We start from the raw sequence: 16,700 nt of genomic DNA, 5'->3' as shown, positions 1-16,700 counted from the left end.
TTATGATTATTCGAGGGGGGGGGGGGGTCACAAACAGAAAAGGTTGAGAACCACTTAAATTAAATTCAGTCATACAGTGGAACCATAATGGTAAAAAGTACTGTACCATGTACTGAGCATTTTCAAAGGTAGCTTCTATTGTTCTTAAGGAGATTTTTCAGTGAAGTGTGAGGAAGAGGGCCGGAGGTAAGCGTATAGGAACAGTGATGTCCAAGAGAGCAAAGCACAGAGGTGTCAGAAACAGACTGCTGCAAGAGGGAGACATTCCTCTCAAACCCTGAGCTAGTGTGTGTGTGTGTGTGTGTGTGTGTGTGTGTCTGTGTGTCTGTGTGTGTGTGTGTGTGTGTGTGTGTGTGTGTGTGTGTGTGTGTGTGTGTGTGTGTGTGTGTGTGTGTGTGTGCGAGAAAAGGGTCTGTTGCCATGGAGACCACAGATCACACTGCTCTGGGGTGGTACAGTAGCTTTGACTTGTCCGGCACTGACCGGCAAGAGTGGTAACCGCACACACACACACACACACACACACACACACACACACACACACACACACACACACACACACACACACACACACACACACACACACACACACACACACACACACACACACACACACACACACACACACACACACACACACACACACACACACACACACACACACACACACACACACACACACACACACACACACACACACTCCAAAATATATAAACTGCTTCATTCAGTAAAGCCTCAGTTATACTTCGTTAATTAAATTCGTTAAAGCCGTTCTACAAGCTCAGAACGTGGCACATCGATTGGCAATTTCCAGTGCACAACACTGACGCACACGCATCTAAATGAGCCTTACGACCGAGCTACACCAAGCACGTTTGTGTGTGCCTGTGTGGAATGTATTGCGCGCGTATACAGCGCGTTTGTTAAGATCCAACGTATGTCAATGAAACCGGCTACACCAGGATACGCATGCTCTATAAAAATAGGATTGGTTCTAAATTTCACGTGCGTACTATGCCCCCACGCGCACGTATATTGTCTCCCAAATGCAGACAGTGGAGCAAATCTGTGCACGCCCACAGATTTGGTGTATAGCCATGAACGACAACGTTTTGCACACGCATTATTTTCGCAGACTGCGCATATACTGTAAGTCAAACGCACACACGCTCGGTGTAGCTTGGCCGTTAAGCTGTCCGAGGAATATGTTGGTGTCAAGGATATATGATTCTCACTGGATCAACACTGGATTACATGAAAAGGATTTCTGTCCTCAACATTGGCACCTCTCCACAGGGGTGCCCCAGTTATCTGCACACGGCCCCACATGATGTTCGTCTATTGGCGACCGCAAAGGGTAATTCAGAACGCTGCAATGTTACAATGCTTAAATTGCATTAGATTGCAATAGAATTGCTTACATTTCATTAGAATGCTTAATGCCATTAAGGCTATTTTTGGCTCATGCCACCGCTCTACAATGATTTATAAATCAGGCTTAAAGCAGTTTTGTCTCGTCATAAATCTTTGGTCTTTAACTAGGCTTTGGGCGAAGGAAATATATATTCTCTCATCATGGAATCCTGGCTCATTAAAATGTACCATGTATGTGAGGATCCACCAAAACCAATATCTGGGAGGGAACTCGTAAAGATTTGGCTCTTGGTGACAAGTTCCAGATGTTTGGCATGGTGTTAGGTATGGGCATAAGGTTTTTCAAAAACAACACCAAGTTGGGTGGTCGGTTTGCCATAACTCCAATATTAGGTATGGTCAGAGCCATCTAATAGAACAGTTGCGATATTGAGGGGGCAGAAAACAGCCCGGTCACGTGGTTCATGTACTCGCGCGAGCCCATAGACTCCAATGTATTCCGTAAACTTCCGGTTATCCCCATGCTCAATAGAAGTCTATGTAGAAGAGCCGCCATTGGACTGGCCCCATGAAGTGAACGGAGTTTGCGTAACTCTGTCTTACTCTATGGCTCTGGGTATGGTTGAAAGCAATCGTGGACGCCATCTATCTATAAATGCACCACGTCTCTGTCTGTGTGTACACACAGTACCAATAATTCAAATTCGACACAGTGTCGAGTCGGTCGGACCCACGGTTGTCCAGAACCGCCCCAAAAAGGCCTCTGCCTAGTGTCCATATATGGAGCTGGCCTGTTCTGACGTCATTCTGACATCTGCATAGACTCCATATTTGGGCATGCCTGACAAAGAACTCCATATGGACATAAAAGGGACACAGACATATCTGGGTGGGGTATCCATTTCCGACTTGCATCATTCCAAGTAGGCCAGTGCCCAACGGGCACCGCTGTAGAGGCTCCAACGGGCACAGCTGTAGAGGCTCCAACGGGCACAGCTGTAGAGGCTCCAACGGGCACCGCTGTAGAGGCTCCAACGGGCACAGCTGTAGAGGCTCCAACGGGCACAGCTGTAGAGGCTCCAACGGGCACCGCTGTAGAGGCTCCAACGGGCACAGCTGTAGAGGCTCCAACGGGCACAGCTGTAGAGGCTCCAACGGGCACAGCTGTAGAGGCTCCAACGGGCACAGCTGTAGAGGCTCCAACGGGCACAGCTGTAGAGGCTCCAACGGGCACAGCTGTAGAGGCTCCAACGGGCACAGCTGTAGAGGCTCCAACGGGCACAGCTGTAGAGGCTCCAACGGGCACAGCTGTAGAGGCTCCAACGGGCACCGCTGTAGAGGCTCCAACGGGCATCGCTCTAGTCTTGAAAATGATGCTTTCCAGAAGTTGTAGTTTTTCCTAAATGTTTTGTATGTTATTTATATTTAGCCTACCCAATAGTAACACAATCCATTGAAATCTCTTCTATCAATTATTTGGGGTTTCAATGTACTGACCGATCTAATATTGGATTAATTGCGAATCAACCACTAGGAGGCGCGCCTAACTCGTTTCTGGGTTTTTTGAAAACCTTATGCAGTGGTTTTTGCATCATTCTCAAGTAGACCGGTGGCCGACGAGCACATAAAACGCTCAAGAGCTTATTTTCATTGTGTTTCTTTGAGTTTCTTTGAGTGTTTCATATAGTTTTACTGAGGTTAGTGTTAGGGAGGGTTAAGCATAGTTCCAAAAAAGAAAACTGACAATCACAGCAACTACTGTACTGGCCAAACACAGCGGGGCTTTCCTGTGTAGCCTACCTGTCCAGTGCGGAACTGAGCTCGTCCAGCCTGTGGGAGTCTGTGGTGTTGCCGAGTTTAGACAGTGCATCCATCCTCTTCATAATCACCTCCAGCATATCACTGATTTTCCTCAGTACCCCGCGAGACTCTGGCCCACCAAGCACTAAAATAAAAACACACAAAGTATTACAAAAATACAGTAGTCATCACAATATAGGCCACACAGATAACAAAACGGCAAAGAAGATTTTGCTGTCTGAGAAAAGAAATTATGTGAAAGGGTAAGTAAAATATGTGGAAACCTGTTTGAAAGTGAAAATGATCCCATTAAATTGTTTTGTTAAATGACAAAACTGCAAAAGGTTGCACCTGAAAACCCTCATCCCCCTCTCTTTAGTATAGTAATCTTTATTTTGAATGTGCACTTTGTCCCCTTGAAAATGTTAAATATATAAACTGCACAAGGTTACATTTGAAAACCACCACCATATTTCAGTTTAGTTTTACTGTAGATATCAACATTGTAGTGTCTCTGATTTCTTGACCTTCATTGCTAAAGTAATGACTCACAGGGTGCCAGAGCTCAACACAACCAGGAAAGGGACAAATGAGTACAACAGTGCTGTCGCTTTCATTGTTGCTGCCTTCTCCGCTGGCTCCAATTAATCTAAATGTGCTGGGAGAAATTGTGAATGTACAGTGCTGTTACTACTAGTGTCCTTTTTCTTTCTTTTTTTTTTACTTTTATTGATCCCTGTGGGGAAATATTATGAGCAGTGGGCAGCCCGAGGAACAGTTAGGCATTGGGTGTCTTGCTATAGGACGGAGCTGAACGTGAATCCCCCCCACCGCCCACCCCTTTTTTTCCCTCACTGTATATGTTTCTTTTCCCTTTTTACCTCCTTTATGATGAATTCCTGTTCTGTCCTTTGTCTATATAGAAGTGTCTATTTGTACGTCTCTAAATGTTTTTGATGAATTGAACATTGTGGACCCTATTGGAAACAAGTGTAATGCTTAATTGGGTCGTCCACTCACAGTTAACAGCCTTTGTATTGAGTTTGTGCTTGAAATGTACTGTAATTCTGCAAACTGTTAATACATTTTTCAATCAATCAATCAAAAAACTTCAACGGCAGCACCGGGAGAAGCCAGAGATCAAACCTGCTGCTGTACAGTATCTCCTAAACCAATTGCCATCCCAAATTAAATTGATCTTTGCCACCTGTATCAAGTCAGTGCAATACAGAAAGCTTAAGTCATCTTATAGGGCCAGTGCATAGGGGGTAGTTTTGCTCAGAACTGGTTATTCTGGTTCAGCAACATTCCCAAACACATGTATGCTCTGCTCTCTACCTGTCCTCAAACGAGCATGACAGTGTAATCAAAATAATAATGGTCAGATTGCATACAGACAGATCTGCGTCGTGGTCATGGACACGGTACACCATAACACTGCTATTTATTTATTTACTGCGGAGAGAACACACATTTGACTCTCCCTGATTCCATAAGGATATGTCCACATGTCTTCTCGTCAAATAAGATGTAAACATTGAGAACTGTTTTGACGCGAGGGGAGGGGAGGCGGCTATCAGATCAGAACACTCGAACATTTTCTAACGGCGAATAATAATAATGCCACCGTCGATCCAGAGCCATAGAGTAGAAGAGTTGTGACAAGTCAAAGATAGGAGAGATGAAAGATGGTGTACTGCAGTGACAGTGTGCATACCAGCGTTCACTGACAAGCAAACTTACGAACTACAGACTGGTAGCCTAGCATCCTACTAGCCTACATGTAGGCAGGAAGATGGCGCCCAAATACCTACCGAACGCGTCACTATGCCCTCCCCCTATTGGACTCCCAGCACCCTTTACACCATGAGTTTAAATTGATCCCCTCAAGGTGGAGGTTTCACCATCCTAGAGGTGCACTAACCGAGATAAGGCCCTTTATTCAGTTCAGTTCGTATTGGCTTTTTACACAAAATGGGCGTGTGATGCTTTCTGTGGATGTGATTTCTTCCATGCGGTTTCATCTGATGGTTCTGGTGACAAAAGACAACACCAGGGACATTGGTGCTGCTAGCTGTCCATGTCTATATTAGATACAAGTATAATGGATTCCATCTTTTTGGCTGTTGAAAGCCAAATCGCCCCTCAGGGACATTATAGGCTTTTCTCTTTTTCACTTCATCCGAGTCATAGTGAATCAGAAAAAGGCTCAATTTATGCTTCATCGCACAACTGTGTTGCTCAACAAAGATTATGCATTTCCAGCTGAATAAATGCCCTTATACAGCTAGGCTGATATTTTTGAGGGGCGATAACCCCTCTTATGTCCAGCTTTTGGTGATTGTGTGGCGAAAATATCAACGGTGCAATGCACTGGGGCCCAGCCCCCAAGGGGCACATGAAGGGGGAAGAAGAAAAGCACTTTTTGTTAGCACTTTTCTGCCCTCACTTTTATCCTCAATATGTTCTTTGCTCAGCCAATCAAATCATCGCTATGGGGTGATCAGCCAATGTTTGTGTTCACACAAACCCTCAAAGCTAGGCATAGGAGGGGCTAGCGCCCGTCAAAAATAAATAAATAACACTATTGCTTTTGTAGTGACGGTGAGCTCTAAGAGCAAAATGAGATCATAATGAGATTATAATTACAATTTTGTCATTTAGATAGATGCTAGGTTTGATTTTTACTAGTTGTGCTAGTTACTTTGTAGCACTTAGTTTTACTTGTTTTTGTTGCACTATATTTGCTTGACCTAATTATTCTGTTGTTTATTAACTAGGGTTCATGACATTTACTTCGATCTTGGCACTTCATACATCCATCCATCCATCCATCCATCTTCAACCGCTTATCCGTAGTCGGGTCGCGGGGGCAACAGCTCCACCAGAGTGCTCCAGACTTCCCTCTCCAGAGCAACATTAGTGACTTCCTCCTGGGGGATTCCGAGACGTTCCAAGGCCAGTGAGTCGATGTGTTTCCTCCAACTGCGCCTTGGTCTGCCCCGGGGTCTCCTCCCAGTGGGACGTGCGTCGAGGACCTCCCTAGGGAGGCGCCCGAGAGGCATCCTAACCAGATGCCCGAACCACCTCAGCTGACTCCTTTCCAGGCGAAGGAGCAGCGGTTCTACTCCGAGTCTCTCTCGTGTGACTGAACTTCTCACCCTATCTCTAAGGGAGATGCCAGCCACCCGTCGAAGAAAACTCATTTCGGCCGCTTGTATTTGCGACCTTATTCTTCTTCGTCATGACCCACACTTCATGACCATAGGTGAGAGTAGGAACGAAGATTGTTCGGTAGACAGAGAGCTTTGCCTTCTGGCTCAACTCTCTTTTCGTCACACTTCATACATTGTTCTTGAAAAGATTGTCTGCTCAATGCCTAAATTGTTTTATTTGTTTGTTTTTTTCCCATGTTTTTATCCCACGATTTTGTAACCCATTTTTTCACACGGTGCCAATGCCTAAACTGTAATCCTGGGCTCTACTCTCCTTCCAACCTGGGGAAAGCCCCGAACTGAGCTCATGCTTCATTAAATGCATGAGGAGTGAGCAAGCCACTTCTTATCACCTGACAGGGGGGAGTTTCACCCGGTAGGACGTAGTAGTAGCGTGTGGAAGGAACACATCACTGCAACCAGTTCCTTTACCCTCCATCATGCACCCCGGCTGACCAGTGGAGGCAGTATAGAGACCAGGAGATTACTGCATGTTTTTTGTGAGGGTACCTACAGTACCTACCCTAGGGGACAGAGGACATGGGGTGAACATGCAAAGGGTAGGTTTATGGGTATATGGGCACTGATGACGCAGCATCCCCGGCGGGAATCGAACACAGGACTTTCTACCTGTGAGGTGACAGTGCTACGGACTGCGCCACTGTGCCCACTTCATATAGCCTTTTGATATTAAACAAATACGTTCTATATAAGTTGTACTGTTGTTTGTTACCGCAAGCAGTGTTTTACGTATACACAGCGCTCGTGCACGCATGCACGCACACACGCACGCGCACACACACACACACACACACACACACACACACACACACACACACACACACATACACACACACACACACACACACACACACACACACACACACACACACACACCCCCAACCCCCTCCCCTTGGAGGAAGTGCATTGTGGACTGAACAATTGGTAGCAGACAACAATAGGAACAAAACCTTATGGGGTACTGTGAGTGAAATAAAGCACCGCCTCTCTGTGTTCCCTCATCAATCGCATTAAGCTTCTAGAAACTGCATTGCGCAGACTCACGTTCCTCCCCCTCACAGTCATAGTTCATTTGTCACTGTCTGAGAGAAAGTATCAGAAAAGAAAGACCGAAGAAACGCACAAAAGGGACCAATTCAGAACCTAGTGCTTAATCAAGGGAAAGCATCCATGATTAGGGAAAAATCGATCTGTCTGTGCAGGTGACCGACTCCTCCTATTGTGTGTGCGCAGTGAGTGTGTATAAAAGGCGTGCGTGCGTGCGTGCGTGCGTGCGTGCGTGCGTGCGTGCGTGCGTGCGTAAGGGGTTAGGAGAGGACACTTATAAGTACTCTGCACTGTCTGCAGTGCACACATGGCTTATGAATGGTTGGCATGAACACTGCATCTCAAAAGCTTACTGCATAGCCATGCACCTTTACATTTAATTCTCCCTCACTCCTGTACCGTCCGTCACCTCAGTCACTGCTGTACCGTCACCTCAGTCACTGCTGTACCGTCACCTCAGTCACTGCTGTACCGTCACCTCAGTCACTGCTGTACCGTCACCTCAGTCACTGCTGTACCGTCACCTCAGTCACTGCTGTACCGTCACCTCAGTCACTGCTGTACTGTCACCTCAGTCACTGCTGTACCGTCACCTCAGTCACTGCTGTACCGTCACCTCAGTCACTGCTGTACCGTCACCTCAGTCACTGCTGTACCGTCACCTCAGTCACTGCTGTACCGTCACCTCAGTCACTGCTGTACCGTCACCTCAGTCACTGCTTGTGTCGTCAATTCAACTGGTCTCCAGAGCACCCATGCACTCCGTCTGAATAAATCAAAGCTAGATAAACACCTTCCCCAGTCAGACATAAAGACAGCGCAAACTGAGCGGAATGATTGAACAATAACGTTGTATAAATTTAAGGACACGCGTAAGTAAAACCTACTGTACCTGCACTGCCCGCCATTGTGGCCTATGGATATTGTCCAATAAAACCCACCAAAAGCTGTTATTCAAATCCCTCTAAAAACTAAACTATTTACAACTGTATGCGCAAACAATCATTGGCCAGAAAACATGTTTAGAGATTTTGCCAAGATCGGCAGCTTGAAGGAAATGGACTCGGAGTGCCTGCCAAGTTGTGGAGATGCTCGCTCTATTGTATAGTTGCTGCATTGGACAAACACAGCCTCAAGGCATACATGTGGGAAGAAGAACACACATTTCTTCTCAATAACATTTCTCTCGCACGCTGTGCTCATAAATCACCATTACGGGGAGCTAACTTAGTTCCTACACAGCACAATTTCAGAACTGAGCTTTATATATGTTTGCAATCAACCGTTCATCAGCCATTCCCTTGGGACACATTGGCTAATGCATTTTTCGCAGGCTGGCGGGAGTCCGGCATGCTGACAGTATTGCAGCAAGGGCTGATACTATCTATGTGCTAATGTGGAGCTGCCTATGTGTCATTCCTCATCTGCTGGTTAATAAAGGGCCCATTTAACAACAGCTAATCTCCTTTAACGGCGCTCATTCGGAAGTGCCACTGCACAATCGATTTTATGAACAAATTCCAATTAGATGACCATTTGTACTGTAGCCTGCCTGCATGCGTATAGAGCAAAGTGTTACCCAGCCGTCCATAAACAGCTGGCACTGCGAGGGATTCTACTGCAAAGAACGTCACAGTAAAGGCAAAATAACACTCACATTTCTCCATGAATGCACATTTGACTATATATGCGGATCTCTTACAAACTGTTTTTTATGGCTGGAAATGAAAAGCCCTTCTTTGCAGAGCGAATCCATTTTTCCAACAATCTGTCTAACAACTGCCATTCTGCTTTTCATTATTCACTACAGTCAATTCACTCAGTTTAGGCATCTGACTGATATGATTGACAGAGTATTGTCTTTCAGTGAGTTCACATTCTATATTCACAGCACATGAGAGAGCCATGCTGAGTGACCTCTTCCTAACAGACTAGTTTTGTTGATTCCGTTTCAGAGCCATCAAATTATTCATGAACCCTACTGTAAGTCAAATACAAGGTCCTGCAGCAATAATAAGCCCAACAGGGACAAAGGCCAGTTTTATTGAGTATCCTGGTCAGATTTTGCCCATAATAGTAACACAACTGAAGACCTCGAAGCGCTTCAAGAGGTGATCCAGTAATATTTGTATCAAAATGATTTGCATTGTATGACATGAAGATAGACAGGCAACCCCTAACACAGGATTAAACGACCCAGGAAAAATAAATATTCTCGCGTCATGAAAATGTCATTCAGAATCGACCCTAAAAGAGCACAGAAAAGTGAACTAATCCTCTGATCACAGTGATCGAGACAGACGTCGAGCCCACACACTACAGCACTGTCACTGATGTGTGACAGGTTGCGGCTTTTATTGCCAGGCGGTTCCTGGCACAGCCATGCCACTGCAGAGGCATGGCCCTGCCGCGTGTCCTGCCAGGCTGCCACACTAGGATCTGATTCTCTGGCCACAGCTCCCGCGTGATGTATTTATTACCTGGATGAGAAATCACCCAATTTGTTAAACAGCAGGGGCACGTGCCTCGGACTGATGAAGTGAATCCATTACTTCCATGTGAGACAAAATCAATGTATGCCAAAGGACTGTTCATGTCTGGGGGAGAGAGAGAGAGAGAGAGAGAGAGAGAGAGAGAGAGAGAGAGAGAGAGAGAGAGAGAGAGATAGCTAGTAGGGGATGAAGGGAGCTACTGTACCATGTCTGACCCAACAACATTTGGAGACCCAACAGCACTGTTTATTCAGTCATTCAAACGTGCAAAAGAAGCCCATTCCCATCTCCCACAGGTGATGTGCAGTTGTTGAAGAGGACCTGCTGTCTTCACAGCATGGGAGAAGCATTGAATCGTTACAGCAGAATGGAGCATTTTGTTTGCAAGCAATGCTGGGCTGTGGGATCTTTTTTTTTGTTTTGTTTGATTGAAATGCCTTTAAGGCCATATTTCCTGTTTTGGAGGCTACGGTGCAAGTACAAGTAAGAGCAATAAAAGGTCAGTCTTGGCCTGGGGAGGGAGTACTGTATTGGTATAACTACTGTACTGTACATCACTATGGAACACATGGCATTTCTTTCACCCTCAATAATAATGTTGTGTTTGTCTGTACCTGTGCTGTACATGTGTCTTATACACTGCTGAACGGAACCGCCTATAAACATGCAAAGCAAATTCCCACGAGGGCAATAAATGAATCAATCGCTCCATGATGGGGAAGTTATATGAACTAAACACTGACTGAAAAATGTATCACACCTGTATGTGAAAATGAGTTGCCCATAACAGTTACAGTTAATCCATTTACGTTCAGATCGTAAAATTACTGATTGGAGGAATATGAAAAGCATGGTTTGGTTTGGGATGTATGTTTTAACCACAAAGAATATGCTTTTTTTATTTTATAATAGGGACACTATGTCGCAAGTGGTTTAAAAATACACCTGAGGGCTATGCAGCTTGATGATAGCATCTGTCATCTTCCACAATACCATTTATATGCAGGTAGTTTTCCCAGTGAAGAACACCCTGGGTGTCAGATCTCTCCATCTCACCTGTCACAAGGCTACATCTCCCCCTATCTGTCCATCTATCTGTATCTATTCCAGGATTTCACTCCCAATCCAAATATTCATTAAGGGACTGGTTGATTGAGATTGAGTTGCCCTCTCTCCTCCATGGCGCCCATGGGGGAGATGTCAGATACAGACCCTATTAGAGCAGACAACCTCTGTCACGTATCCCCTGTAAGGCGGCGGCCCCTTATTGTGCCTGACAGCCCGGAAAAGGAGGAAACTATCTGTGCTAATTTTACTATCTGAGCTTCTCGCCAGCTTCAATTAAAGTCTCCATCTTCCCTCTGGTTGTCTGCCTTTTTCCCTATTCCCATACCGATCCCATGGCCACGCCATAGTGCACAGCTTACACACAGCAAAAGGTACGAGGTACAGTTATAAAATAAGGTTAAAAAGATAACACAAAAAGCACTGATGACTTGCTTCCACTGTGGTCCTATGTATTCAATTCATACTGTATAAAGAATAGTACAAGAAATATAATCAAGGCATGTGACGATATGGTTGGTTGGTGACAATTTAAATTGCGATTAAATCGCAATTTGAATCATGATGCAACAGCAAAGGGCACGTAAAAAAGGGAAGAAAATGCAGGATCTTTGTAAGAGAATTGATTAAAAAAAACGTTTTCAGTCATTTCCTCTGAATTGAAGAGGATAAGAGAAGAAAATGAAAAGAAAATACTGGATTTTTGGTCATTTGTATGGAAAATAATTTTGTGTTAAAAACAACGTGAAAAATCGTATCATGAACCTAGTATCGTGATTTGAATCGTATTGTGAGTTGAGTGAATTGATGCCTACTAGGAGCAGTAAAAGTGTATACAGAAAAACAGTGGGGGGTCATTTCTTTTGACATATAGTATAGGTCCAGTTGCAAATTGCAGAGAGGTGTTCTTTAATGATCTTTGCTCTTTGTGATGGCTGGTGGTAGGGCATTCCACATTTTCTGTGGCATAATAGTAGAATGAATTCATCCCCATTTTTGTGCCGAATCTGGGGGGAATGAGATCAGAGCTCACTCTGGTCTGGTGTTGTGCCTGTGGGCATTTCTCACTCTATTTTAGTAGTCAAGGTGAACAATATTGTGATTGCTGACATGGCCGATTATGTCTTTGTCGCTGCACTAGCAACTGCTGCTTGAGGGTAGAGGCGCCTGTTCAATGGGGACGGGAACTGGGGAAGATAGCGGGAACCTCCATTTATGCTGCCAAATGAAAATAAATAGATGGTGCATTGGTGATAGAAGACTTTTGTGGGTCCACAGGCCAACAGTAGGGCTTGGTACTATAGTGACAGGCACCACAGTGCACGTGACATAGCCTAACTAAAATGAGGAGAAATGTTGAAAAACACAAATGGAAGACAAACATTGGATGGCTGGAATGATGTTCTGTTGTCGACTATTCTGAAACATATATACTGAACATATTATTATTATTATTATTATTATTATTATTATTATGAATTAGGCCAAGTACAGCAGAGCTGTACACCATGTTTACATTTAGTGTCTCACTTGGGCTGTTGTAAATCCAGTGGGAATAGAGGGTATGCATGTGACATCATCATCATAACTGGAAGTTATGCAGAACGCCTACTGAGTGGCAAAAAACTACTTTTCTGGCCTTGACAGCCCATACATCCAAACAGAAAAGTCTCTGATCTGATTGCATTAAACAGCGTTAAACGACATTAAACTCACTTTGCCACTCGATTTGCCACTTGATTTCCCATGCACTCTATGCATGCGCATACCCTCTATAGGAAAAACTCCCAGCCATCGGCACAGCGAGGCGAGGAATGGCTGACTCAGGCAGTCTGCTGATGTAGTATCCATATTATATGTGCACGCAATTCCAACCCCAGTCCTATAGTATGTGAAAATGTGGTATTGTGGTGAGCACTTTGTTTTTAGAGTGACAGCACCCAACAATTTGCCAGGACAGCAGGCTGTCACTTAGATTTTGTCTTTTTTGCAACACTATCCGTTTTGAGAGCACTACAGCATGAAAATATAATGAGCAGAGGGACTGATATATCCCCTTTAAAAACCTCTGCATGCAAAAACATAGTAAGAAAGATTCTACTATCCCTGAATAAATAATGAGCCTGGGTTAACTTATAGACTTACTTTATGTCTACCTCTACATACTGTAATTGATGACGTTTGATCAATAATATCTCTGCTCTACACAGTGTTGGTAGGGAGAGGTCTTGCATTGCAGTTAGAATCATCGGCTAAATCAATCAGGCAACCAGGGCTTTGATAGATACCGCACTATCAATCATGCTAATCCCCAGGCAAGGCTGTGCCATGATAATGCACAGCAGCAGAATCTCTCAGAAAATTACTCACACCTCCAATAATCTTCACAGTTTTGATTCAGATTTAGATAGCTGATGTGTCAAGATAAATGTGAGCGTGTGTGCGTGCGTGCGTGCGTGTGTGTGTGTGTGTGTGTGTGTGTGTGTGTGTGTGCGACTGTGCGAGCGTGTGTGTGTGCATGCGTGCAAGAGAGAGAGTATTCATAATGATTAAGCACATCATATAGCAATAGTTCTTTATTGTAACAGACTATGCACAAAAACATTTACAATTTAAAATGCAGTGCCTGATTTGCCACTGGCAAATTCAAAGTTATTTGTATTACATAAAAAAGCAATTTACTGTTAATGCAATCCAATATTGGTGATTGTACCCTATGGCATCAAAATAACACAACTTGACCTCAATAAAGGTACTTTCAGATGAGCAGCGTGAATTTGTCATTTCCATAAATTATGGAAATTCGCAAGCCCATCTCCTCTCCGTTGTAGCTCGTGTTTTCGTACTTTTCATACAGACCGACTTATCTGAGTCATGCACACTCAAAGGCTGTCCACAAGAAGGACAACTCCATGTGGTTCAATTTGTATACTCGCAGGGTCCTTGAAATTAAAAATGTTTGAGAACAACTGTAGACAAATGCCACTGCCCATCATGGTTGACAGCACAGCATCAATACAAAGTCTAATGCCTAAATTGTCATACGACAGTGTATAATTTAAGCATTAGTGATGGCTGCCACACAATTCAAGAATGTGATCTCTCGCTCCCAGTGCTAGGCGACAGAAACACCAACACATCTGTTTCAATCACACCTCTGCTGTGCTAAGCACATGGCGTGTGAAGTCACCAGAAGAATCGTCTTAAGCGGTTCCTACCTGCAGGTGAAACTCACTCTCATCTATTCTAGACCAGAGTACCACAGCACAGTTGCTTTGTGTCTGTCGGATTACTTCTCCCATTTTTCATTCAAATGAACTCCTGACAATACGCTCACTGGCGGGCCTGCCGAAATGTCACATCTTGACTCTGACCCGTGACGTAAATTTCTCTGTTTTATGCATCAGGTAGTGAAGACTGCTGAGCCGTGAAATAAAAAACCTCCATCAGTGTCTGTCAAAAAAAAGCCTTGTGTGCATACGAAGTGGGAGTGCAATGCACCGTCATTCCCGTCAGTGATGGATTAAAATGAACAGGTTTTTGACTCAGGATAAAAATAACAGACCATCAACTGTCCAGCCATCGTGGTTCCTTCATTCTCAAAAAGACAAAACAGAAAAGAAAAACACCCTATATACTGTTCCAGCAATAATAGAACCAATCTTGCATTTTCTGCAGCAATAGAACAATAAGGTCACCGACGAGCAGAGCAGTGGCTCAAGACAAGTTCATGAATTATTAGCGTTCATGTGGCTTGAGGCTCCATGGACTTGATACCAGCACAGCACATGGTTGTTTGTGTATCAACATCCATCAATGGCATTTAACTCAAATGCTGCGTCCGCAGGGCAAACGCAAAGACGGGAGTGCATCGATAGCTGACCAGATAGTCACACATAACCACAAGCCCCCCGGATTGTTAGGGCAGACTCTATACTTCTGGAGCTCATGCATATTATTTATAAATAAATAAAACTAATTGTGCATACTTTTCTGCTACAATGTTGAGGAACCAAAACCCAATAATTTGACACTTGAATCATTCAATGTGGACTAATTGCAGTGAGGGGGACGTCCAAGAACTCAAAAGGCACACACTTGCATGGCCTGCACCGGTTGTCAGGAGCAGGAAGTACAGACAACAGAGTGCCTCTTTGCTCCGTGAGCTCCAAATGTTAAGTCTACAGTCTCTATAGTTATTGTATATGTTAAGTTACAGTCTCTATAGTTATTGTATATTTGTTATTATGGTTAAAACACTGAGAGCTTCTGCTCTGCTGTCTGCACTGCAGACATGACAGTGACGCTGTGTTGTGGGGTAGCTGTGGAAAGCTCTAAAGCCAGCCAGCCAGCCAGCCAGCCAGCCAGCCAGCCAGCCAGCCAGCCAGCCAGCCAGCCAGCCAGCCAGCCAGCCAGCCTGCCTGCCTGCCTGCCTGCCAGCCAGCCAGCCAGCCTGCCTGCCTGCCTGCCTGCCTGCCAGCCAGCCAGCCAGCCAGCCTGCCTGCCTGCCTCTATCTCTCTCTCTCTCTCTCTCTCTCTCTCTCTCTCTCTCTCTCTCTCTCTCTCTCTCTCTCTCTCTCTCTCTCTCTCTGTCTCTCTCTCGGGGGGCCCAAAATTACACCAAAATTAAAACAATTGGCCTACCCCCAATATTTTGCTGTAAAGCTGGCAACTGCATTAGTGCACTATTAGTGGCTTTACTCTTTCTTTATTGCTCACATCTCTTACTGTGATTTTATAGAGCACATTGTGAAATATCTTGCTGTAAAACTGCATGATTAGTGCACTACTGGCTACTAGTGGCTGCATCCGTTCAGCGGTACGCACCACACAGCCCAGGGGGGCCCTGAAAATGTGTCTAGCCCGGGGGCCCTTTGGAGGGTAAATCCGGCCCTGAACGTGTCTAAACTGAGACGAACCACGTTGGCTTTGTTGCCCCCCCCCTCCTCCCCCGCAAAAAAGGGATCCTACAACAACACAATCTGTTTAGTCAGCTTCTTTTAGAACTGAATCCAATTGTTTTGAATAAGAACAAGTCACCAATCAGCCAAAAGGCTATAAAATAAAGCAGCAATCTCTCTTGTCAAATTGTAAGTAATATGTAATATGTGCTATTTTTTACAAAGTAATATGGTATAATATTACTGTTTTGGCAGAGTAATAGCGTACCTTACTTTACTCGTTACTAAGGTAAAGTAATAATATTACAGTAATATATTACTAGTAACTTGTTACTGGTCAACACTGCTGTTGACAGAGGGATGGAGGTGCTCTTCAAAGGTCTGATTATAAAGCCACTATACACTTCTGGAGCCTTGAAGATATAGACGATCAAAAGGCTCACCATTTCCAGCTTCAAACACACTTGCTCTCTCTTCCCCACGCCTCTTTCTTCCACCCCACATCATTAGTTTCCTGTACCTTCAAAAGACAGGTAATGAAGTAAATGCATGAATTATAATCATGCTTTATAAAGTATATAATAGTACTATAGACCACCAGTCACCCGAATGTATTAGCAACAGAGCCGGATTTACCTTGCTGAGGGCCCCCGGGCTGGAGCAAATTTGAGGGCCCCCCTTGGGGCGCGCGGCGAAGCCGTGTGTCCCGTGATTTGGCCGAGCGGCGCAGCCGCGAGGCAGAATTTTTTTTGGGCTATTTTGTTTTCATTTTGGGGTACCCAGGC

General features: G+C 44.7%; 1 protein-coding gene across 1 annotated transcript in view; it reads right to left on the bottom strand.

The window, feature by feature from the left end:
• mgat5b (alpha-1,6-mannosylglycoprotein 6-beta-N-acetylglucosaminyltransferase B) overlaps positions 1-16,700 on the bottom strand; it is an 84,554-nt gene that overhangs the window by 61,730 nt on the left and 6,124 nt on the right. The window contains exon 3 of the mRNA XM_079519653.1: positions 3,175-3,319. Within this exon, the coding sequence (XP_079375779.1) occupies positions 3,175-3,319 (145 nt within the window). The remainder of the gene's footprint in view (positions 1-3,174; positions 3,320-16,700) is intronic.

The sequence above is a fragment of the Electrona antarctica genome (assembly GCF_951216825.1).
Source record: "Electrona antarctica genome assembly, chromosome: 14".
Lineage (NCBI taxonomy): Eukaryota > Metazoa > Chordata > Actinopteri > Myctophiformes > Myctophidae > Electrona > Electrona antarctica.
Note: the sequence above shows the minus strand (reverse complement) of the source record. Positions and strands in the feature narration are given on the sequence as shown.